The 25,514-nt window shown below is 38.1% G+C and overlaps 1 protein-coding gene across 1 annotated transcript in view; it reads left to right on the forward strand.

The window, feature by feature from the left end:
* Positions 1 to 25,514, forward strand: part of Sgip1 (SH3GL interacting endocytic adaptor 1) — a 141,413-nt gene that overhangs the window by 12,383 nt on the left and 103,516 nt on the right. The window contains exon 2 of the mRNA XM_077791551.1: positions 21,258 to 21,321. Within this exon, the coding sequence (XP_077647677.1) occupies positions 21,258 to 21,321 (64 nt within the window). The remainder of the gene's footprint in view (positions 1 to 21,257; positions 21,322 to 25,514) is intronic.

The raw sequence follows: 25,514 nt of genomic DNA on the forward strand, positions 1-25,514 counted from the left end.
ATCTGTCTATATATTTATTTATTTATTTTATGTGGTGCTTAGAATTGAACCCAGTGCCTATACATGCTAGGCAAGCGCTCTGCCACTGAGCCACAACTTAGCCCCCTAAGATTCATTCTTGAAAATTTTGGCCATTTAGTTCCTCAAGCCCATCCTCCTAGTGAAAATGACTCTTCATAATGAACACAAAGAGAATTCTTGGCCTTCCAAGACACAAAGGTTGGTTTGGCTCAAAAAAAGTAAAAAGATTCTGCTGAAGCAATTTTCATAGTTCTTTAGAAATTTCTACAGTTTTCCTTTTCCTCTATTTCTGTTAGAATTTGGGGGGTTTCTCTTTTTGGGGGGGGTATGGGGGGAGAGAGAGAGAGAGAGAGAGAAAGAGAGAGAGAGAGAGAGAGAGAGAGAGAGAGAGAGAGAGAGAGGGAGGAGAGCAAGAATATAATTGGAAGAAAGCCAAATGGCCTATTCCAGTGTTTCAAAATTTTTGCTCAACCCACTAAAATAAAAACATGTTTCATTGGACCCAGATATACAGTTAAACATACATAAACAAATTACATGTGAAACGCTTTTAAAACCCAGAAAGTACCGATTTTCCCATATGAGAGATACTCTATTTTCTACTTACTCTCTTGTATTCAATTTCATTTTTAAAATGCTCGTCAACTTCCAGTAAGTTGATTCCCTGACCCACTAATAAGCAGCTGATTGCAGCCTTAAAAATACTAATTTAGTTCAACTTCTGTTCTGATGCAGAAAGCCTTTCCTTATAATAAATTCAATAAGCAATCCCGCCTTTCTGGGGCAATATCCCAAGCATATCTGTGTATTTTCTTCCTGTCAGGGGAACGTAGAGATTCCACTAAACTGAGAAATTAGACCTCTGCATTTCAGGCCTCATGGATTTTCTACTAGAGTGACTTTGAAGTCCAAGTAGATCTAAACAGTTCAAAGCTGTGGTAGTAGAAAAAAAAAAAAAAAACTTGACTCTAGACTTGGCCTGTGACTTCAGCTTCCCAAATACTGAGCTTGGACTAGCTGCATCAGGTTACCTGAAGAATTTTTTGATGCACTAGTTCAGAGGCCTTAACTGCAGAATTATGAGCACAAAGCTTGGAAATATGGACATTCTATAAGCTCCCTGCATGATCCCCATGTGACCATGACTAGAAACCTATGACCTGGGATCTTCTTCTAGAGAGTAGTCATGTAATCCACCTTCCTGGTATGGTTGTTAAGAGGAATAAATCGAATTCTATAAATTAAAACACATTTTATACACACTCACAAGCAAAAATAACCAAAAGTCTTAGGTGCCAAAGTTAAGGTCTTCTAGACCTTCCAATCAGAATAAATTAGCAGGGTAATCTCAGAAAATTAACAATGGTTTTCTGAATTTTGAAATTTCAGAATCAACTGCAATGTTTAGACTGAGCATAACCAACAACCCAAAAAACCACAATATAAATCAAAAAGTAGCATACAATCATCCCCCAGCTGGTTTGCTCTGCCCTTGCTCACCTAGAAAATTATTAATAATAGCTGAAAGTGTAAAGAGATGGATTTCTTTCTCCTAATAAGCTTGCACATTTTGCTCGTGGTAACACCAAGAATTTCTTAGAGCTTAGATAAAAATGTTCCACGTAAATTTTTAGAACTATGACAAAAAGAAGCCCTCAGTGAAATGTTGGCCTCTCTGAAATAAAATAACATGATGTGCTCTAGTGATTACCTGAGTAAAACAAAGGTCTTTGGGTATGCTGTTTTTTCCTCCCCCTTTACAAATGCATATCAAAATGAAGACTCAAGAAAGTCCACCTTATGTCTTATGAATAGGTAAAATCTAAATGAGTCAGTCCTAAAGTGAATTGTGGATGTTAAGTTAATGTACCTTGACAAGAGTTTGTACTGGAAAAAGAGAGGTACATAGAATATTCAGTGTGAGGAGAAGATATCAAAGGCTTTTCAGGTCCTGTATGAAGATATTTTACTTCAGTTCTCTCATGGTGATTATGTAGTAAAGATTTATATTTAATAATATAACATATAATAAGATTTATATATAAAGTCACATTCTATATAATATTTGTATATCAAATTCCACACTTTCTGTTTGAGTGATTTGGATTCTGTCTATAGCTACTGGTGAATAAAAGTTATGTTTTCCATGTTAAAAATAATAAGTAATTATTTCCCCATGTTGCAAGATATTATAAAAACTGAAGATATTTTAAAAACTAAAACTAAAGGGCTGGACTTGGAATAGTCACTTGCATGGTTTCTACTAGGGCACCTAAAGTATAAATCCCTGTATAAAATAGAATAAGGACTAGTCACTCAGATCACGTTATGCTGGACCTATCATTGAAAGACCCTTCTTTAAAACATGATATAAATTTTCAGGGTAGGAAAACCCAAACTTTTGAGGCATGCTATTTAAAGGAAGGTCTAGAATATAAGAAAAATAAATAAATAGAAAAATAGATCAATACTAAAGATGCTTAAAATTATCATATTTGATACATGTCTGAACAATTGTTTTCCAGTTTCCCCCAATAGTTGAATAAGACAAGCTGCTAGAGAGTATTTTTTTTTTATCTTTCATAGCTAGATGTAATCAACTCCTAGCTACTTTGTCAACCTCAAAGGAACTTTGGAATGTGCTGATATAGGGAATAGACAATCAGAAAGGAGTATGAAGGATATTGACTCAAATTTTTTGGTCCTCCTCCCTTTTATTCCATTACTGACCAGAGGATAACAACACAGCAACATGTGCTGGGAAACACTTTGTAGTTTATGAATTCCCTTCATCTGTGTTATCTTATTTGACCTTCAGGGTATTTGGTGAGGTAGGCAGGATCTGTCTCTGGAAACATAGTCTAAGGTAAACTAAACAAGATGAGGTATCTGGAGAAAGGAGGATAGTTGTCTACTGATCAGTTACTGAGACCATAAAGCTCAGTCTTTGGATTTATTCCCAGAGCTCTGAGTTTGATCTTACAATGCAGCAGAATATGCTATGCATGTAATTACCAAAATATAGAAGCAGAAAGACTCAAATGATGAATGAAGAAGCAGCTTACATCTCCATTCTGGACATTCCAGACGAGATTCTTCCAGTGAGGAACAACACGGCATAGTGTTAGGTCAAAACATATGCAATTATGAAATAGTCAGAACAGACTGCTTTATGTGGTTTATCTTAGAGAGAAAGTCATTTTCTAGATTCAGCTGTGAAAACTGGAGTCTGAGCCCCCACCCTGACACTGTTGACCAAGACCAGGTAACTTTCCCTGAACTTGCGTCCTCATCCATGAAATGCGCAAAATAGTGTTTATCTCACGGGACAGTTGAGAGGATGAAATACATGATGTGTTGAATATCCAACTCATGAACTATTTCCACTATATAAAAACGTGTACTTTTACACTGGATCAGCTTTGGAATGAGCTGGTGTTTTGCACAATCAAAAACAGCTCCCCCTAGTGAACGTGTGGCCCCTTACTTCTGACTCTGAATCATTTTAGTTCTCACTCCCTCAATCCAGTATCTAATTATCCACTAAATATTTCTCACATTATATCCTAAATGATTATTTAATCCACTTTTTCTATTTTTATAGCAGTGCCCTGTTTTAAGACCTCCATAATATCTCTTGACTAGATGGTTACAATAATCTCAAAACTGGTCTCCTTATTTCTAGTCTTGGTTCTTCCACCTTTTTCCTTGATGCATATAAATCTAACAAAATGACTTCTAATAACCTACAGAATAAAATCCAGCTCATTACCATAGCATCATTTGTCCACCCCCCAGCCTGATCTTTATCAAACTTCCCTGCCTTGTCCCCTGTCTCTTTCACCTTACTTAGTTTTAATAGCAAACAGCAAATTATTTTTAGCTTTCTATGCACACAATCCAATTCGTTCTTCTGTGTGAGACTCTGGAAGATATCATCTGGTTTGACTTAATAAGCTGCCTTATCTGACAGACAAATGCTCCATGGCAGTAGCTCCCCAGTTGGAGCCCCATGGGCAGGTTCTCTAAACACTAGGCCCCTAGACTGTCTGCTTTCCTCACTTCAGTTCCCTTGCCCAATAAAAAAAATATATAAATGGGAGATCACCAAAGGTTGAAGAGATGCGACACCTCCAAGGCATTTCCGTAAAGAATTGTAATAAGGCTTTGTTTTCAACCTGGATCCTTGATTTCAAGGAGACTGCTCGCAGTCATTACAGCAGACCCTGTCTAAAGGGACATGGCAGGGAGGTGATCAGACTAGATGTCATTAAACCACTGTGGTATCTGGTGTCTCCCAGAACCCTCAAGGACTCCAACACTAACAGTGACTCACGACCCCTTTATATCCCCAAACAAGCTGACACTCTTTGTCAGCACACTTCTGAAAGGTTTTGACTTTTGATCCAGAAGGAAATACAGGCGAAGGCTAATTTGGTGACTGAGGGCTGAATAGAAAGAGGACATGAAGTTTTATTCTTGCTGCCTGACACCATGATTGCCTCTGTGGTTCAATTAGCTGTGTCTTGAAGAAACAAGGTAACAGGAGTCTGATGAGCCTGGATGGAAGCCCGATTATACAGGTTAGGTTTCAATTGTTTTGTGGCTCAACCAAGACCATGTGACCCCAGTATTGGAATTACCTGAGTACTCTAGAAGGGGTAGATCACATTTTTCCTCTCTCCATGCAAGTCTTTTTATCTGGACATGCCTTAAGTTCTCTCAGACATAATTTCAAGATACAGGAAGCAAAGAGTTAGATTTCAGATTTGTTTCTTAAATAAATGCTTTTAAAAGCATTATAGAGTAAAAAAAAATACGACTCCTGGAGTCACACGCAAATATATTAAATCTTAGTGCCATTTATCAACCATGGGTTTTGCATGAGTCACACAGTCTCTCCAAGATTCTAGCTGCCCACATGTAGAAAGAAGATGGCTAATACCCATCCAGTAGGATTGATTTAAGGGTGAGATAGATACTTGTATGTGAGAGGGCCTAGCATTATAATTAGCACTCAGGAGGAACTGTATCTTTTTATTTTCTTTCATCATCATTGCTAATGGCCAATCTCTTTGTTTTGAAAATAACTAGGTTTTTCTCTCCCGACCTCCTTCTACTCATATTTGAAAGCTGCAGGTCCAGCAAAATCATTGTGGCTGTTTGTAATAAAATCAGATGGATGACTAAACCAGCCAGAGAAAAAATAGGGCGGCTCCACGAGGGAGACATGACAGAGGGCTTGGCTGAAGGACTGTAATTTAGAGCATCCATCATCTTTGGCCCAGGGAGCAACACTGTAGTCTAAGCCTGACTTGAGCTCTGATTTCTTCCAAGGTGTTAAGAACTCATTTAATAGTGATGAAGACTCACCATAGTGCTTGTTATAGCTGGGTTGTCTTTACCAAGATAATTTCTTATATGCTGCTGTTATACATTCATGCAAAACAATGCATTCCTACAGAATAAGAAATTTAATATGCCCTTTGTGAATACATTCAGGTAGCCTATATAAACTCCCCAGAATAGTACACACAGGTTGGTAGATATATGTGCATGCCAGAATTCAATAAGGAGAGGATCCATAGCTTTTATTAGGCTCTCAGTGAAGTCTGTAACCAAAAAGAGTTTTTAAGAATCACTGCTACTGCTACAGAGCAAAAGACCTTATTTGTGACAGCTATAAGAGACAGTTTTCAACAGTGTGTTTTTCCTGAAATCTCAGAACATGTGTCTTGATGAAAACAGAATTCAAGCCATACAGTTTCTTTGAACACTACGACGTGATAATAGTTTTTACTACATTTGCAAGCATCGGGGCACACACCTATAATCCCAACAACTCTGGAAGCTGAAGCAGGATGATCACAAGTTCAAGGCCACACTCAGCAACTTAGCAAGAAGGACTGGGTTTAAAAAAAAAAAAAAAAGTGGCTCAGTGGTAAAGTGCCCCTGGGTTCAATTCCTGGTGCCCCTCCCCCAAAGTTTTTTGTTTTTTGTTTTTACATTTGTTTCTTAGCTACTCCTACAGACTGCCCAAGGTCTTTCATAAAAGTTGATAAAACACGCTCAATTTTATGATACTCTTCTAACCTTAAACTTTCCCTAGTATTCCCTCAAATATCAAAAATAAGTTCCTTTTTAATTTTTTTTGTTAGTTGTTCAAAACATTACAAAGCTCTTGACATATCATATTTCATACATTTGATTCAAGTGGGTTATGAACTCCCATTTTTACCTTGTATACAGATTGCAGAATCACATCAGTTACACATCCACGTTTTTACATACTGCCATACTAGTGTCTGTTGTATTCTGCTGCCTTTCCTAGTGTCTGTTGTATTCTGCTGCCTTTCCTAGTGTCTGTTGTATTCTGCTGCCTTTCCTAGTGTCTGTTGTATTCTGCTGCCTTTCCTATCCTCTTCTATCCCCCTCAAAAATAAGTTCTAACTGTTTTTCTCAAATGACAGTTTCTTTGAGCATGGCTTGGAGTTTCCTCTTACATTGTCCAGGTAACCTGTGTGCATTACTTATAAATAAAACCTCTGACTATTGGAATACCCTCCCACAGATGTGAAACTGAGCTACTTCGGACATGGCCCACACACAACCCGGTATTAGCTGAGTGACAATGGTGCAATCACAGTGGTGAAGTGGATTTTGCTGGAAATTGGTGGCTGGGAGTATTTGAAAAGAAGAAGTTAAAGTGACTGCCTCTATCACGAAAATAAAAACTGACAATTCAGAGGAAGAAACAGTGCATTCTTTTCCCCTTGCCCTCTATTCTATATGAGGGTAGTCCTGAAGGCCTGAAGGGATGCCCCACAATCAGGGGACACCTTGTCACAGAGATGCCTTTCTGACCTCTTCAATTTCCTGAGGCGAGGCCCACTTGAAAAGTTAGCAGTTGGTAGACAAAGGAACTTTCAGTTGGACCATTCCAGTCCCCAACAGTTCTTGCTATTGCTTTTCATTTCCTTCTTAAACTTCCTTCTCTATACTATTGCTAACAGGGAAAGGAAGCAGACCAGATAAAGCAGATGCTCCCAGAAGTGCTGGGAGAGAGAACAAGAAGCAAAGGGGGGGTTGGGGGGACTTGCCAGGAAGCTACTGAGTCTTTTAGGGAGTATGTGGTGGTGGTGGGTGGGGGGAGTTGAACACCACATGCTGTCTCCTCAAACACCCAGCAGGCAGCATGCAAAAGGCCCAAACCACAGGCTTGGAGTTCCACAAACCCAAATGAAACCCCATTATCCATGCTGTGTTGGCAAATGGTGGAACTTCTCTGAGAGGTCTTCCTCACTGCAAAGTGGACATGATTGTAGCCACCTCCCAGTAGGCCATACTGTATTAAGGTGATAATGCTTGAAAAGTACATGGTGGACATTCAGTCAATGCTAGCTTAAGCCTAGATACTTTTATTTCACAGGATTAAATTTTCCGAGAAACTGAACCCTTTAAAATCTCATTTTAGGGCTGGGGATGTAGCTCAAGCGGTAGCGTGCTCGCCTGGCATGCGTGCATCCTGGGTTTGATCCTCAGCACCACAAAAATGTGTCCGCCGAAAACTAAAAAATAAATATTAAAAAAATAAATAAAATAAAATAAAATCTCATTTTAAATAATAATGTTTCTAAAATATGGTGAATATACAGTTGGCTTTTCATATCCACAGATACCATATCTATGGATTCAATCAACCATGAATGGAAAAATTTTGAAAAAAATAATACAACAATAAAAATATAAAATAACACAAAAATAGTACAACAATAAAAATGTAAATTAAAAAATAGTGTAACAACTCTTTACAAAGCATTTTACTTTGCAGTACATATTATAAGTAATTGAGAGATGATTTAAAGTACACAGGAAGATGTAGAAATTTCTGTACAAATGTTGTACCATTTTATGTAAGGGACTTGAGCATCCATGGATTTTGAAATCAATTCTCCAAGAATACCAAGGGAAAACTATATATTATATATATTTACGTATATATACCTATGCATCAGTATATATTCTTGTATTTCTTAAGCAAATGTCATCAAACATTATTTAGCCTGTTTTTTTGATGGTGGGAAGGAACATTTTTATGACTATTTAAAGCAATTTTAAAAATACTTTTTATGTCAGTCATTGTTCAGCGTATCAATGGATACCCTATGCTGTAATTCACAGAGCTATTGGACATTGTTGTTACCCTTGGGCTGGTAGCCTGGAGAAGAAAGCTCTCTGGTTTGCTGAGGTGTTTAGTGTTATTTCCTCTCTGGCAATCACCATTCCTACTGCTATTTAACTTTTTCTATTGACCCATTCTAATTTAGGAGGGTTCTTCTAGTCTTGAAAAGGCTCTTAGTAAGGGTAACAAGAGCAAATTATCTCTGTCCTTAAAACAAGAGGGACAGGGCTCTGATTAATCTGAAGGTTTTTTTCTGTTTTGTCTACACAAGTGTTAGTACATGGACTCAGACCTTATTTCTCCTTTCTTTCCTACTACCTCATTTCGTTTGCTGCATGGGTAGGGTGTCGCCATATTTAGAGTACATGTTCTTTTGTAAGTGAAGATTAGCTGGTATTTAATAGAGCTTATTTCCCCAGTAATAGAAGTCTTAACTTGGAAGCTTGGAACTCTCGTCTCAGTTCAGTGAATGTTAAATCTGTCATGTGAAGGTCACTGAACTAGGTTCACCAATGGGGTACAAGATGAATGAGAACTGGATCCTGTCTTGAAGCATGTCTAAGACATGTAAACCGTACTCTGAGGCAAAATCAGTTACATTCTATGATGAAGTCTTAAGTGACATTTGGAAAAATCCAAGGGTAAAGAATAGTTTCTGAAGACCAACTTCCTACAGGTATGGCAGGACATTTCTGGTCAACTTGGCAATAGGCAGGTTTCTACCATCTTGACTGAAAAGAAGGTCATCCAAAGAGAGTCATCCAAATACAAGCAAATAGAGCACAAAGGTATAGACACACTTAGAGATAATTTTCATTTGATTGCAGAGTAAAGTATTTAAAGAGTTAGAGTAGCAGATAAATCTGGAGAAATACAGTAGATCACATCCTTAAAGGCCACCCTGAGTAAGGAATTCTGTGTCCTGGAGACTTTAGACCAGATTAAATTCTGCTGAAATCACTCAGGTGGCTCCATGTAAACCAAATGGCAGAGGACAACAAGACATGTGAATGTGCAGTCACATCTTGCTTCATGATGGAGAAGATGCTCTGGGAAATACTTCATTGGGTGATTTCATTGTTGGTGATCATCTTAAAGTGCACTCATACAACCTACATGGTGTTTGCTGGTTAAGCAACACAGCTCCTTGATGCCATCAAGAAGCGTGGCGAACTTGGTGTATACGAGGCTGCTGCTGGCATAACACAACACACTGTTTTACAGCAAACTTCTTTATGAGTGGAAAGAGTGCTCTCTAAAATAATGACAAAAGTACAGGCTAGTCAATACATAAACCAGTAACAGTTGTTTACTATCATCTTCAGTGTGACATACTACATAAAATTGTGTGTGCTCTACTTTTGTACAACTGTTATCATGGTGGGTTTAGATACAGCAGTGTCACCACAGTGTCATCACTAAGTGGTAGAAATTTTTCAGATCCTCTAGAACCTTATGAGATCACTGTGGTGCATGTGGTCCATCATTGACCAAAACATCTCTATGAGACAAGTGACTGTATTTGGATGGTTATCAGTTCAGGAAAAAGAGAAGACTAGAGGACTGGGGATGAGAGTCCTTGCCTGGCACATATGAGGGTTGGATTCGTCACCAGCCCCACAAACAAACAAAAGCATAGAGAACGAGAGAGAAAATCTAGTGTTACCTCAGGTTTTTAAGTAATTTGAGAGGAGAAATATCTGGGCCAGCCTGACTGGGATGCTAGCAGACTTTTATATTAAGCACACAGCCTCTCTTGTAAACATGACAGTTCCAGGAAGACTCAAAGTACATTTTTGAAAGGACCACGTAATTAGCTTAATTCAGGTTCAGCATTTGGATCTTGGTATCTCTATAGACCTCATTTATAATGACATTTTGTTCTGTTTTGTTGTACTTTTTATCATTATTTAAGTCACCTTTGACTTTCCTTCTGAAAACTGTGGGACTATAAGTCAAAAAGTCTATTTAGAGTACTTAACAGAAAATTTAATTAAAATGCTGAGCCAAATTTCAACTAAAAAGGTATTAACGTCAGTGGAATTGTGATTCAGATTCAGATTGTCAGGTGCCGCAGTCCGGCTGCAGCAAAATAACCGGGGGTGATGAACAACTTGTGTACATTGATACAGCAGGAGTGGGAGCCGTTTATTGTAGGACAGGAGGGGTATATATACATTCCACACAGCTTATCTTAATTAACATAAACTAGATACAGCAGTCAACCAATAAGAAATCTCCACACTTAATGGCTCACTGGCGCCACCTCATAAACCACTCCCCCTGGCAAAATGCCAGGCGCCATCCTGACTTGTTTACAGACTCTAACAGTCAGGGTAATGCCATTCAGACAAATAAAGGTTTGCTACACAGTTCCAGACATTTAGAAAGTAATGAGATATTGAGCATAGAATAGAAAGGGAAACTATATTCAAAAAAACCAAAGCTACTCAGTATGCTAGAGTACTACAGAACACAGACACATCATTTGTATCTTCTCTTTCTCAGTGTAGTTGTATTTTTCATATTCAGACACATCACACACACATGCCCACTCATGCTTATAGTCACATGTGGTAATGTGTACTGAACTGATGGAAGGGGGTGGATGTTTAAATTCAGACTCAAAACTTCTAAAGATTTCTGTAATCATCACTTTTTTAAAAAAAAAAAATATTTGATCTTATTAGTTATACATGACAGATGAACAAATGTATGCACTTTGATATATCATACATAAATGGAGTATAATTTCTCATTTTTCTGATTGTACATGTTGTAGAATCACATTGGTCATATATATATATATATTAATAATGATGCTTGTTTCAATCTACTATCCTTCTTACCGCCATACCCCCTCCTCTTCCTTCACTCCTCTCCATCTTATCTAAAGTAACTATTCTTCCCTAGTTCCCCACCCCCATTATGAATTAGCATCCACATATCAGCGAAAACATTCAGACTGTGTTTCTTTGGAATTGGCTTATTTTGCTTAGCATGATATTCTCCAACTCCATTCATTTACTGGCAAATGCCATAATTTCATTCTTCTTTAAGGCTGAGTAAAATTCCACTGTGTATGTGTGCATGCACATATTTTTTTTAAAATCTGTTCATCTGTTGAAGGGAACCTAGATTGGTTCCATAGCTTAGCTATTGTGAGTTGAATTGCTATAAACATTGATGTGGCTGCATCAATGGTAATATGCTGATTTTAAGTGCTTTGGATATAAACCAAGAAGTGGGATAGCTAAGTCAAATGGTGGTTCCATTCCAAGTTTTCTGAGGAATCTCCATACTGCTTTCCATAATGGTGCATTGGGAATGCACCAGCTTGCATTCCCTCCAGCAATGTAAGAGTGTATCTTTTTCCCACACATCATCACCAACATTTATTGTTGTTTGTATTCTTTTGATAATTGCCATTCTGACTGGGGTGAGGTGACATCTCCAAGTAGTTTTGATTTGTGTTTCTCTAATTTCTAAAGATGTTGAACATTTTTTCATATATTTGTTGAACAACTTCAACTATCACTTTTAAGGGGGAAAGTTAATTCAGTAAATCATAGTATAGATGTGTGTATTTTAATTTTGAAAATTTTAACAACTTATCTTAGGCCCAGACTCCATTTCTAGAAAATATGGATTGCGATGAGCCATTTATGTTGCTAAGCTTGCTGCATGCAAGGCAAATGTGGTCTTCATTGCCAACCTATGAGATAAGATCCATTTTATGGATTTTACTTGGAGAGAGAACCTGGCAAAGGACTTGCTTTGGGGTCAGGTGATGAATACAGCTCTAGATCATGCTGTCCCAGGTAAACACTGTGTAGGATCATTTTGATAGATTGTTGAAAATTAATCAAGACTGTACAGAATCTTAACATTGCCTAATGGGGAAATGGAATTTCTTCCCCTTTTCATAATAATAGGGAAAGAGGGAGACCTTATTATTGGAACTAGATAGGATACTTTATTTTTACATATTTTACCATTTATAACCCTTAATTAAAATGTTAATTAATTATACAAATAAATGATGGTATTGATTTTTACTCATGTAGCACTTTATATATATGAATAATTTTTTTCTCATTTAATACCATAATCACCTGAAGCAGGTATTTTACAGTTATATAAGCTGAGTCCTTGAAATATTAAGTGATTTTTTTCAATGTTACACAGCTCATTAGCATCAAAGCTAGAACCTATTTTCAGGTCTGAATGCAAATATAATAATTCTGAGAGGTTTAGTTTCTGGAGTTATGGGGGATTCAACAAAAGGATCAAAATTAATCTAAATCTTAATTAAGATTGTCAGAATGGGCATATTTATCTACTACCACAACTGGAAAACTTAAGAGCTGAGAAGTGCTACAGTATTCAGTTGCTCTGGTAAATTAAGTATTTTCATTAGAGAAAGTTTGTGTTTCATACTCCACTATAGATAATAACTCAAACGCTAGTTTTCAAACAATTACATAACAGTACCTTTAGCACTAAAACTATATTTGATGTCATTTTGTCTTTGGGTGATCTAGAAAACATGCTAGTTCTTTATGTAGCTTATCATAGTCCCAATTATGTAATTAATTGCTATTGCAATTGCCTTGGAGTTTTTTGGTACTTAGTACTTGGTAATAGACATCAATGGCAGGGGGGAAAAGGTGTCACTTCTCCCACTCCAGGGCTTCCTAAGACTGCTACTTCATTTAAAATCTAAGTCCTTAACTTGACAATTAAGACTTGCATTGCTGGGTCTTGACAACCTCATCTCATGTCACTCTTCACCTCAAACACCACACAATCTATGTATGTGTCCCTTGATGAGTTGATAAGGAAAAACAAAAAGTCGGTGACAGCTATCTAATGCAAGGAGTGTTCGCAGGTATCAGGAACTGAACTCTGTCACACAAGTCAAGGGTGACAGTAGGTGCTGTATCTCCAGCCTAGCAGAGTCTCTGGTACATGATAGATGTTCAACATTGATCAATTGCTGAATGACAAGATGAAGAAATCTTCGGATAGTAATCCACAATACTCCAGAATTTTCAGGACTCTCAACACTGAGTGAAATGCTGGCTTTGTATCCCCACCCCAACTGGGATATGGGTGAAGAGAACACTGACCTGTGATGGGAAAAGTTCCCATTCTGAGCTTGCCAAGTAAATATATAAACCTAGAATCAGAGGATTGGTGTAGAACAAGCACATGAATTTAAATGTTAAAAATGTAAGCAAAGAAAGAGAATGATAATATGACCATTCAGCCCAAGAAGATGCTGAGGGACTGGCTTAATAAATCTTCATGGCTACAAAGGTTTATTTTCCAGGAGAATTAACTTGGTAAAAGACTAAGGAAGAGCAGGTTTTCAATGCAACTGGACGGATTTATGTGTCACTCAACTGCATAAAATTCATGACAGTAGACTTTGTTACCTATTGGGATTTATAGAGAAAGGGTGGGTGAATGGAGGACAATGGATGATTGTTATTATAAATCTTGCAAACAGAATCAATCCACATGTATCCCAGAGGCCTTAAGTCCTCTCAAAAGAATTTAGGGCTCAACGGTACATTTAGTTCTTTTTAAACCTTTTATTTCTGTGTGCATTTATCTGATAGCTGATCTTTTTAAAAGTATTAATAACTCCATGCTAATGTGTTTTTAACTTTCTAAACAATTCTCATTCCTTTCTGGAAGTAGGCTTCACAGATCCTAAATAAACTTGGCTGAAAGCCGGTGGTAGGTTGAATGAGGCAAGCCTTGTAAATCTTCTTTCCCTTTGCATGTCTCTTGCCTCTACTATGTAGTAGGTTAGAATAAACCAAAGGAATATATAAAGGTTATGTTCCAAGTTTCTCATTTAATTGACCTCTGAAAAGTACAGTGCAAAGCATCACATAGCATGTATAGTAATGGTTTGTACATTTTTAACAAAGAACTTGCTCCTTCCTTGATAAAAGATAAAAAGTCCAGGGCATATGAAAAACACTTCTGTTATTGCCCAGTTGGTTTTCTTCTGGATTTATTTTCCTGTTGAAAATGGGTTTTTTTTTTTCCTAAATGAGGTGTGATGAATTACAACTCAATTGAATTCTTCCGTTCCTACCTGAAAAACAGAGCCTATCAGAGCAGACCTTTAATTCAGTGCTGTCTACATGTCAGTGTCAGGCTGGGGAGATGGACAGAGACAGAGAAGCAGTGAACAAGGAGAACAAATGAGAGAAAGAGAAGAGGGAGACCATTTGACAGCTCAAGGTTCTAATGGAACAGGTCGTATTCACTATCTAAAGAATTATTCTTTGAGGAGAGTCTATGTCTCCCTACTAGGCCAGAAGCAGGAAGTTCCAAATTCTTTATACTGAACCTCTAGCTCAAGAAGAAGGAGCTCTGGCTTGCCTTCAGACCTCCTGGGAGGATCACCTGATCCATTAGTTTGTGACAGATTCACACAGAGAGAAGATCACCAATGCTTCTTTTTTTTCCTGCAGCTCTAGAAAGTTATGTTGCTTGCTGTGAGTCTTTGAATCCCCACTTATCTTTTTTTTAAATTTTGTTTTAATTAGTTATACATATGACAGTGGAATGCACTTTGATACCTTATATATAGTGGAATATGATTTCCCACTTATCTTTTATGGTAAATGTTAATTACATTTCTTGAAGCTAAGTTTTGTTTTATTTTTGTTTTGTTTTGTTATGACTGTGGTAGCCAAGAAAAGGTTGAGATTTTGAAAACTGAATTATCTTTACATTTTGATGTGTTTTTATTTCCAAAGGAATAGACCTATAGAAGCTATATGTGTTGAAATCAGGCATTTGGTTTCTCTTAATCAGTTAAAATAGTTGATTTCTCCTTGTTTTGTAACTATAAACACTTCAAGAAACACAAGAGAAATCTTCATGAAGTGATACCCTATGTATTGCAGGTGTTATGCAGGGCTCTTAATATTCATTTAAAACTTACATGAACTTTTCTGATTAGTAGATGAGGAAACTGAAGTTGGGAGGTTAAGCAGCTTGCTTTGCTCCTGGAGGTAATACAGACGAGAGTGGAACCCACATCTCGAAGCTCAAAGCTCACACTTTCCTTACAGCTGAGTATGTTTTCCGTGGATCTTAGTAGTGTATATATAGCTTAGTAGAAATTGTTTACCTGCTTAAAATTCTTAGTGATTTCACTCAGTTCCATCATTACATTGATATTGGCATAGCAAACATCAAGTCCTTTTGTATCAAATATATTCCATGGTATCTTCTTGAATATTTTCTTCCCTATCAAACCAAGGTCAAACATTTCTTTTTGAAAAAAATCATATTTAGTCCATTGGGGTTTTCAATTGCCTTTTAGAAATCTCTGATGTTTCATATGAATTTTCATAGATTGAATTTGAACCTCAAGGTGCTGTCCATATCTGACTCATTTATGATTCATTGATATTAGAGCATGCCATTACAATTTCCCCAACTGGAAGTGTTGGGGAGGGATATTGGCCAAATTAATTGTTACATTGTATGCATATGTGAATATGTAACAACAAATACCAGTATTATGTACAACTATAATGCACCATAAAAATATTTGGAGAGAAAAAAATAAAAATTTCCCCCAAAATACTCAGCTCAGAGAGACTGGGTGCTGTCTTGTAAACAGGTTTGTGCTTCCTAAGCACAAAGATCATCCGGATTTCCTTTGAGTCACCTAAACATCAAGGTAAAGCATTCAAACCAAAGAGCACGTACCACCAACTTTGAACAATTTGTTTTGGTTAAAATTATAAATATGTAGCATAGACAATAAACATTGAGTGACTCCCATGACCTGGGTACTGAGAGACACTAAGCATATTTCCTAGCACTTGCTTTTATTAAGCATCCCATGTCTTCAGCAGTAGAAGAGACACTTGAAGTTATAAGTTTCATAAAATGTCATGCAAGGGTCTGGCCTCCATCTAACTGGCCTTAGGTCTTTCTATAAGAACGTCTTATGAATTGGATTACAGTAACTATATTTAAAACTTAGAGGAAACACTGATATGCAAAGAACCTTAATCCTTCCTGACAGAAATACAGTGACCATCATAATGAATAGACCTTGCCAGTCTGGAGTTGCTGTCAATATGCGGCATTATGCCCAGGGCAATTAAATTTGCCTGTTTTTCATTACTAAGACAAAATGTTTGGCCTGAATTTATGCAGAAAATAAGTAATTCCATTACATGTGATTCACCTTTAAGTAACCCTCTAGGTGGATGAAGACTCAAGTTGAAAACTTACATTTATTATAGAAATAATCTATTTAGCAAACATTTATTAGTTTACCTTATGTTCACCAGGAAGCATACAGAGGTTTGAACATACAAAGTATAGTTCTTGTGTTTAATAAATGTGCAACCTAATTTGACAAAAAAAAAAACAACACTTTTCATTAAAAAAAAATCACATGGGAAGGGGTTGTTTTTATAAGAAGGCAAAATGAATTGTGATAATAAGATACTCTAAAGGCATGAGGAATCTGGACTCTGGAGTCAGACGGGTTTCGGAATGTTGTCTGCCAGTTACTGCCTGTGTGACCTGGCGCCAGCTATTTCTCATGCCCCATGCTATACAATCTATATGATAATAGCTCCCACCTTATAGCATTGTGTTAGGCCAAGATAAGGAAGTTTCTGGCAAATTTCCTGAAATATAAATACTCAATAAATTGTCCCTATTCATTTTTATGATGTGTTTTGGGTTGAACTCAGTTTTTCAATGTACCATTGTGCACATTCTCCACCTAAAAATGTAATGAGGTCACAGTATGCCCCTCCCCTGAGCCTCTGCTTGCAGGCCTAATGCCCATGCATTCAGAAAGGTCCATCCTGTGCAGTTTGAGGCTCCTTCTCCTTCCCTCATACTTCCAAAATACAAAAATGGATGCCAAAAAAACTGAATCTCAATGGAATGCAGATTGCAAAAATCAGGACAACTCATTTTTTTTTAACAATTATACTGACTGACTTTTTAAAATAAAATAGTTAAACAAGCAAGAATTGGGTGATGTGCCTGTTGAACTGGGCACAGCTCTGGGTGCTGCAATAGTCATCAGGATCACTCTGCGAGAAGTTGGTTGACTTGGGAAGCAAACAGACTTTGTCTCAAAATCTTGGTCTCTTATGTTTCTTTAATGATTTCAGAAGAAGAACACACACACTTTGAGTCTGTTTCATAATCCCTAAATAGGGAGTCAGTTACCTTCTGGGGTTGTTGGAAGAATTAGCCTATCTATGCCCAGTTCTTGGCATAGTGGCTGACACAGAGTACTCCATAAATAGGAGCTGCCTTCCCCTCACTTCAAGTGATTACAGAGAGACAAACTGACACTGCCTCTCCAAATCTCATGTCCATCAAGGAGATGGATTGTGTTTATAAAGTAGCACAGTACTTAGATTCTTTGTTGCTGCAAATCAGAGTCCTCACGTAGTCAAATTCGGATTTGAACCCAGATCTTTGAATGCCAAAGACAGCCATACATTTTTCATCCTTCTCTGCTGTCTTCCTACTTCTGTTTTGGGGGAGTATTACATGGGGAGACATGAATGAGATGCATTAGATTTCCTATTAACTGTGTCTCTGTACTGACCCTAAACTCCAACCTTACCGCCTCTTCCCAAAGCTGCTCCTCTTCCTCCAGAGCTCTAGGTCACTGAGGAGCTGGCTTTGTTCCTAGTCCTTGCCTTGTCCAGCTGGGCTCAGAAGCACAGTGTGGGGAGAAGTGGGAAGCAGGAGGAGAAGTGATCCAGAAATGTGATTCCCCCAGAGTGGCACTTTCTTAAGGATCTTAAAGGTAGTTTACATGGGTGTTTAACATCAGCAATTAGACAAAGCAATGTGTAAGCCAGGCTGTGAAATGAGTAAGCAGAACAGGCAGAAACAGCGTCTTCAAAAGGCTGCCCCCCAACAATCAAAGACACAGCCAGCACCAGTCACCACCTACCTCCCTCCACCCACCCCCAGTGTTAGAACCAGGCTTTCTCCTTAACTCTTCCTTTCATCTCTTCCTAGCCCAGTCTGTTTAGAATGGCTCTGTGATAAACTGCTGCCAAGATGTTAGGGAGATAACCATTCCATATGTGACCTCTCCTCCATGTCATCTTACCAGCTAACAATGGAAAGGAAGGAGTCCAGGACACAGAGAGGAAGAGGGGCTTCTTGGTGGGATCCTCACCTACACTTCTAGGCATCTTCTATGTGGCTGGTCCTCACCTTATGCTTACAGGATGCCACCCCCTCAGTTATCTCCTGTTTAAGACTCAGCCAGAACCATGCTAGCCCTTCATTATCAGTGCAACAGAATTCTCTCACTTTGGATCTTTGTTTTGATATGGGCAGGGAAAAGTCCTTTTATTTTTCAAAAACACTTAATTTTTACCCTCCCATTCTCAGTAAAGAATAGGTGACCAAAATCTATGCTAGGAACAATTCAACTGCAGAAATTAATATTACAGTCTTCATGTAGTTATGGAATCAAAAGTGGGAATCACTGGATAAAGTGTTTTTTAAGCTTATCAGATTATCAGAGTGTCTGAAACTTGTTATTTTTAGAGGATCCTTAAATATCATTTCTCCTTTTTGAAAAGTTTCTTTGAATATTTTTTTTTCTTATAAACTCTCAAAAGACATAGTCATCCTTCTCCATTCACTTTTAACAGTGTGATTGCTTCTTCTAAAATTTTCTGAAAAAAACGGTTATAAGAACAACGTATACTTTATAACTTCATTTGCTGTAATCTTTTGGTTTTCTTCATACTTTTCCATACTTCAGACTTCTCAAATCTTTCCACTTTCCTGAGGGATAATTTGATCAATGCTTTTTCTTATTAAACAATTTGATTTGCATTTTTTTCTGTAATTTCACATATATGATATATTGCTACTTATATTCCATGTATAAGTGTATTCTATGTATTAGAATCATGACTTTCAGTGAAACTATACTTACAAATTGACATGGCATTTTATGAAAGTATGCAAATTCTTTTATCTCATTACTGGCTGATTTGGTATATATAGGCCAAGAGGTTGAAACACAAACAGAATGTAGTTTATATTAAGCTGTGTGATTAGAAATGATGCTGGGAATGGTTTTTATGTCTCCTAACTTGAGATACAATGTGCTTTTTACTGGAAAATGGATAACTCATAATGTTTTTTAATTCCTATTGTTTGTTATCCAGATATGGTGGTCAAAAGCAGGATAGGATCTCTGGAAAACTACTATAGCCTATTCTGATGCTAATTTAATACAATAATTACTGAAATTTGTGTGTATTTTCTAATCTATTTGATAGGGTATGTTATCTCTTAAAGACGGAGCTCCCAGAAATCAAGAACTTGAAAGCAAAAGATAAAAACAAGATTAGTTTTGTGGTCTTAAAATCACCAGTCATGATTTGTGAATATAGCATTTATTGTGAAACAAAGCTAAACTGGAAGCATAGAGAAATCATTTAGGAGAGTAAAAATCCAAGGAAAATTGTAGGAAGAAAACAATGTGACTATGATATTTTTTCCCTATAAGAAAATACAACCATTGGAGGTGAGAGAGAAGTAAAAGGTTTTAACAATAAAGTTTTAAATGAAAGGGAGAGAGACTGTATCCCTAAATATTATGGATAGATGGTTTTAAATGTCAATAAGTTTTTCTATAAACTCATCATTTGAAGAATAATAGAAAATTGTTCCATATGGGAGGAGATCTTTTTTAAAAAAAATAAACACTGACATTTTAAAGACCTAAGTGTCTTAAATGGTATGATTATTACAATGCAAAATTAGACTGCACAGAGACATTTTGGAGATTATATTTGAGCAGTATCCTAAGAGGCAGATAATAAATGACTCAGATAATCTGAGCGATTTGGGCTGACTCACATGTTTTGCAAGAAGGTGTCATCAAATCCCTGATTCTGTCAGTGTTTTTCCCTTTGTTCCACCTGGTAGTGCCAAACAAATCCCAAAGCGTCAGGGAGTTTTCTACCTCCAACTTTTCAAATCAACATTGGCATTTAGTATATTTGAAAAACATTCCCTAATATAAGTAACACAGGCCACATGTCTGCTGGCAACGTGCAGGAGATGGGAAGCTCAGACAGAGCCTTGACTAAATAAGAGCAGAGACCCAAGACTGGGTTTGGTTTGTCAGGATAGAAGAAAGGGGAATTTTTACCCTACTGCTGCCTGAATGGTGCTTCTTGGAACACTTATAATCAATAAATATTATCTGGTACCAGTGTGAGATGCAGGGGAACATACAAATAAGGAGGCATTGGCCTCTATCCTAGAAAGGCTTGGTCTATCACAGAAACTTAGGTAGTAACTAATGAGTGGTGACATTTGATATAACGTATATTAACAACATTCTGGTGGAAGAGCCCAGAATAGTCACTGTCTTCCACCACTAGGATTGAGAGGCCCTCACAGACGATGTAGCATGTGACTTGGGCCTTAAAGAATGAATTAAAATCTCAACCAGAGGTAAGGATCTTGTACACAAGGAAGAGACACTGGTACTAATGTTGAGGTATGTTCAGAGAATGGTTAATAATCCAATCTAGCCTTGAAAAAAATGAAGACCTAGGAAAGAATGAGATGGAAATATAGAGTTGTGTCAGGTCAATATAGTTCTCTTGGTAGAGTTCACATGAGCCATTTCTTAGTATGATCTCAGTCTCAAGAATATGTCCAACCTGGAAATGGCTATTCTAAATCTGTGATTCAGTTTTTTGACAGAGCCTCAATCTAGGTGATGAATAACAGTAGTCTAAGAAAAGCTTGCAATTCTCTCCATACCCATACGTCCTTATGTTGCTTGTAGTGCTACGAATTTACAGTGCCAAGTTCTGATAAACATCTATGGAAAATGTAGTAATGAGTCATGTATATATGCACAAACACATACATAAACTTGCTTTTGAACATGCAAGTTTAACAACTGATGCAACTTCCAAACTAAGTTTACTTGTGCTGCAATAGAACTCTTTGACCCTTTCCTATTTCCCCACAGGATTGAAAAAACGTACAAGGAAGGCCTTTGGAATACGGAAGAAAGAAAAGGACACTGATTCTACGTATGTACTCTAAGAGCATCATGCCTCTGCAAACGAACTGTCAGGGTGCTGCTGTCACTCAAAGATTGCCTCAGAGTTTCCTTGAATATCCTGTAGTTTTCTTTGTTCTCCTCATTTCTGGGAAACTGTAGTTTCTCAGCATAATTAGTTAGTTATTAGATTTGTGCTTAAAAAAAGGTGAAAAATTGTCATCATATGTTCAGTTTTTCATCTCTCTCTCTCTCTCTTTTATTTTAAACCACCTGGTAGCCCTGCTTGCCAGCAATCCTGGGAAGCACAAAGTATGACTGATGGTTTTGTGGGGACCTAGAAGAACTCATTTCTACTTCTAGGGTTGCTCCTAATATCTGAATGGAAGAAACAACAAAGCACCTGTTTAGCTAGATTAGTCCTAGCCAAAGACAGAAATGTGTACTACATACTATCCTAAAGCTCTTACTTGAGATGCCAAGATTTTGTAAAAGCAGAATCATAAATCAGCCAACAGAATTCACAGGAGTGATAGGATATTTGCCTGTGAATAAGCAACTAATGCCAGAAACAATGACAGGGATGCTTTTATGTGTTTAAATGGTCTTATTCAAGAGAATTGATTGCCCATGGACACTGATGGGCCCTTGAAAACATCAATAAATAGCAGTTTCATTCTATGTTTAGTTATTTGACCATCTGGAATTCTTTTTCAAAAGTATTTGACTCTGATACAAAAATCTCAGATGTCCTTCTGAGCCAGGCAGATAACTCCATACATGAGGTTCGCTGGCCAGAACTCAGCATTCCAGTGAAATCCCCATAAGGAGAGAATTGTGACTCAGCTGTGGCTGGCTGTGACCAGGTGGAAGAGACCTGGGGTGGTCTGCTGAGTAGCAGAATGGAGCTCATAAACCCCTCATTTGGCTGTATTCCCTGAGAGAAAATTGGAAAATGGAAAAATCAAGGTGGTATGAGTATAGGTGAAAATGAAGGCAGACACCTTGATTCTCTGTACATTTTGTGTGTGTGCCTAAATTTTCTCACAAGATGCTCAGTCTACCACGCGGCCTGCGCAGTGGTTTCATTAATGAGGTTCTAGGCATAAAGTTAGTTAGACGAGATCGAAATAAAAACACAAGACTCAGTTACCTTATTTCTATTGCTAGGTCCGAGACGGCTCCTCTCTCTGGTTCGCTCCTCTAGCCGCCCAGCAGGGCAGCAAGGATTACTCAGGGCTAGCAGGAGAGAGAGAGCGAGCACGCCGGGGAGTAGCCTTTTATTAGGGAACCAGAGATTCAGGGGAGAATTCCATCCAATGAAGGTTGAGGGGGGGCTGCACTCCAAGGTCAGGGTCAGCGATTGGGTCCCCGGGGTCAGTGGTCAGGCACACCCCCACACGGATGGGCTCTCTCATCAGGAGAGGGACGGGAAAAACTTCGACTTTTGCCAAATTGCCTCAGGCCCTTAACGGGAGGCACCCGATCACGTGTGAGAATGGCGTCCCACAGCTCAGTATTTCCCTGTGCCCTTGTCCTCCACAAACTTGTAATTCATGGATAAAATACTGACTATACGAATTAAATTGTCTTTCCTACAACTAAATGAGATAATATTTGAAATGCCTACTAGTACTTAGTGTTTCACAAATGCTCCGTAAATGACGGCTGCTATTATTCTTATCATTACTGATACAAATCAATAGTAATAAGTTCCTTGTGAGCAATTGAAATGGAATTTCATGGGAATTTGAAGGTGAGAAAGTTTACATTTGGACTGAGGATCTATGATGCTTCAAGGCAGGAGGAGTGCTTAGTTTGGCCTTCAAGAGGAGGACATGCATTTCAGGCAAAGGGAGCCACAAAAGCAAAGGTAGACAGGTGGGAAAATCTAGGCATCCAGGACCAGGTAAGTGGGGCAGAGTGTCTACCTAGGCTATAGGTAAAGGTGATAATGGGAGGCAACGCTGGAAGGAGATGAGTTCCAGATAGGAAGGGCCTCAAGTGCCAGGCTGAGGTATCTGGACGTCCATTCTTACTAGTGGGTAAGAAGACCTGAATATTTTTAAGGCAAACAATGTGAAGGATTGGGAGGAGAAATGTTGTTGTTGTTGTTGTTGTTTTATTGTTTTGTGTTTTGCCCAGATGCCAAATGTCAACTCTCTTTTTTTTTATATTTTCTCTTTGGGTAAATATTTCCTGAAAATTACATTTACAGAAATTTTTTCTAAATTATTGAGTTAATTATATTTTTTAGGATCATATTTGCATTGTTTCTGAATACATTTGTCATTTTCCTAAAGATTAACCTTGCAGAATAAGTGCTGGTCATTTTGCTAGGGTTGGAACCCCTGGGCTCTTATACCAGTTCTGCCCATAATTCAACAGCCTTCGAAATTACATTTTCCCTCTCAGGGCCTAGTTTCCTCACATGTTTTTAAAAAAAAAAACAAGAAAAAAGTTTACACTAGATGAAATCAGGTTTCCCTAAAGGCCAGATACCCCACCAGCATATCAGCAATCTGTTGACACCTACAGTGTGCCACCTGTTGTGTGGGACACTGCTGCATGCATCTCAGGAGGACATTATAGCAGAAGCCAACTAATTGTCTATGAAAATAGTGTCGATAACTGCACCAGAGATTTCTGGTTTGTGAAGAAAGCTAAAAAGCTTTCCTGAAAGGAAAAGAAGAGGTTAAGTCACCTCCCTGGGATCAGCTGAACTAATTTCCATGTGGCCAAAGCACTGTTCTTCCATCTCCAATACCAAAGCTCTGAAGATGAGTAAGTTATTCCCCATGGCTTTGGGTGGACGCCCAATATCTCTCTGTGGTACTTTAAATGAAACATTTGTTTAGAGAATCCCAAGCATCTCTTCTTAACTTCTTATCATTTGAGTGCCCAAATTACTTACGGGATAGCAAATTAGTTGTAAACTGGTTCCCCTATTGGTGACTGGTCCAAGGACAAGCTGTTTGGTATTTTTTTTCCTATGAACTGCCCCCACCCCCATTCTTTAATTGGATCTCATATCATTTTTGGAAAATGAATCATAATTGCAAAGGGGTTGGTGAAATGCTCTGGCAATTTACTGTCCCTTCAGCTTTAGTTAATGCTTATGTTAGATTGCACTCATTGAGACCTTGTGGATGCAAACTGTTTTCAGGGCTGTTGCAATTCACTGGCGTTGCTAAGCAACCTGCTAGGGTAGCTGCCAGCTCCAACTTCAGCTGATTGAACCTCTGTAGATAAAGAGTGGGGTAAGGACCAGAGCTTCCTGATTTGATCATCGTTACAGTGACTGGTAGAGGAAGAGAGAGAACCTGTGCTAAGTGGCAGGCCCTGTGCAGGATATTTTGTGGCACTGATATCCTTTTTAATCCTCGAAGTAATTCAATAGGATTAATAGTAATATCTCAGTTCTAGGGATGAGAAATCAATACCAAAAAGAGTGAAGTAACTTGCTAAAGATTAGGCAAAAAAAATAAGGCTTGGAACTAGTATCCTAGTCCAGAAACCAGTACCTGTGCACTGGTCATCCTGAAGAAGAGGTGTGGGTGGACGAGATTGTAACCCAGGGTTTTAGTCAGCTTTTTCACTGCTATGACTAAAGGACCCAACCAGAACAATTGTAGGGGAGGAAAGGTTTATTTAGGGGCTTACAGTTTCCGAGGTCTCAACCCATAGACCACAGGGTCCATTCCTCAGGATTCGAGGTAAGGCAGGACATCATGGTGGAAGAGGGAAGCAGCTCACATATTGATCAGAAAGCAGAGCAAAAGAGAGACTCCACTTGCCAGATACAAATGTATACCCCAAAGACACCCGCAATGCCCACCTCCATTTCAATTACCTCTCAGTTAATTCCTATCAAGGGATTAATTCACTGATGGATTAAGACTCTCACAACCCAATCTTCTCCGAACCTTCTTGTATTGTCTCGAATGTGATCTTGGGGGATATCTCACTTCCAAACCCTAACATCCAGACAGGAGGGTGAAAGACAAATGGTAGAGTTTCAAGAAGTCACCAAAACTTCTAAAACAAGAGGCCAACGGTCCACAGTGGATGACTAGTTTGGAAATAGATACCCGTGAATATAATGGGTCTGTCATTAAAAAGAAAAATACCATGTTAAAATAAAATTAAAGACTTCATAAAATGAAGGAAATGAATTTACAACATATACCCAAGTATCTGAGGCAGTTAAAATCTTTCCCCATC

This window comes from Urocitellus parryii, chromosome 11 (genome assembly GCF_045843805.1).
Source record: "Urocitellus parryii isolate mUroPar1 chromosome 11, mUroPar1.hap1, whole genome shotgun sequence".
In the NCBI taxonomy this organism is placed as follows: Eukaryota; Metazoa; Chordata; class Mammalia; order Rodentia; family Sciuridae; genus Urocitellus; species Urocitellus parryii.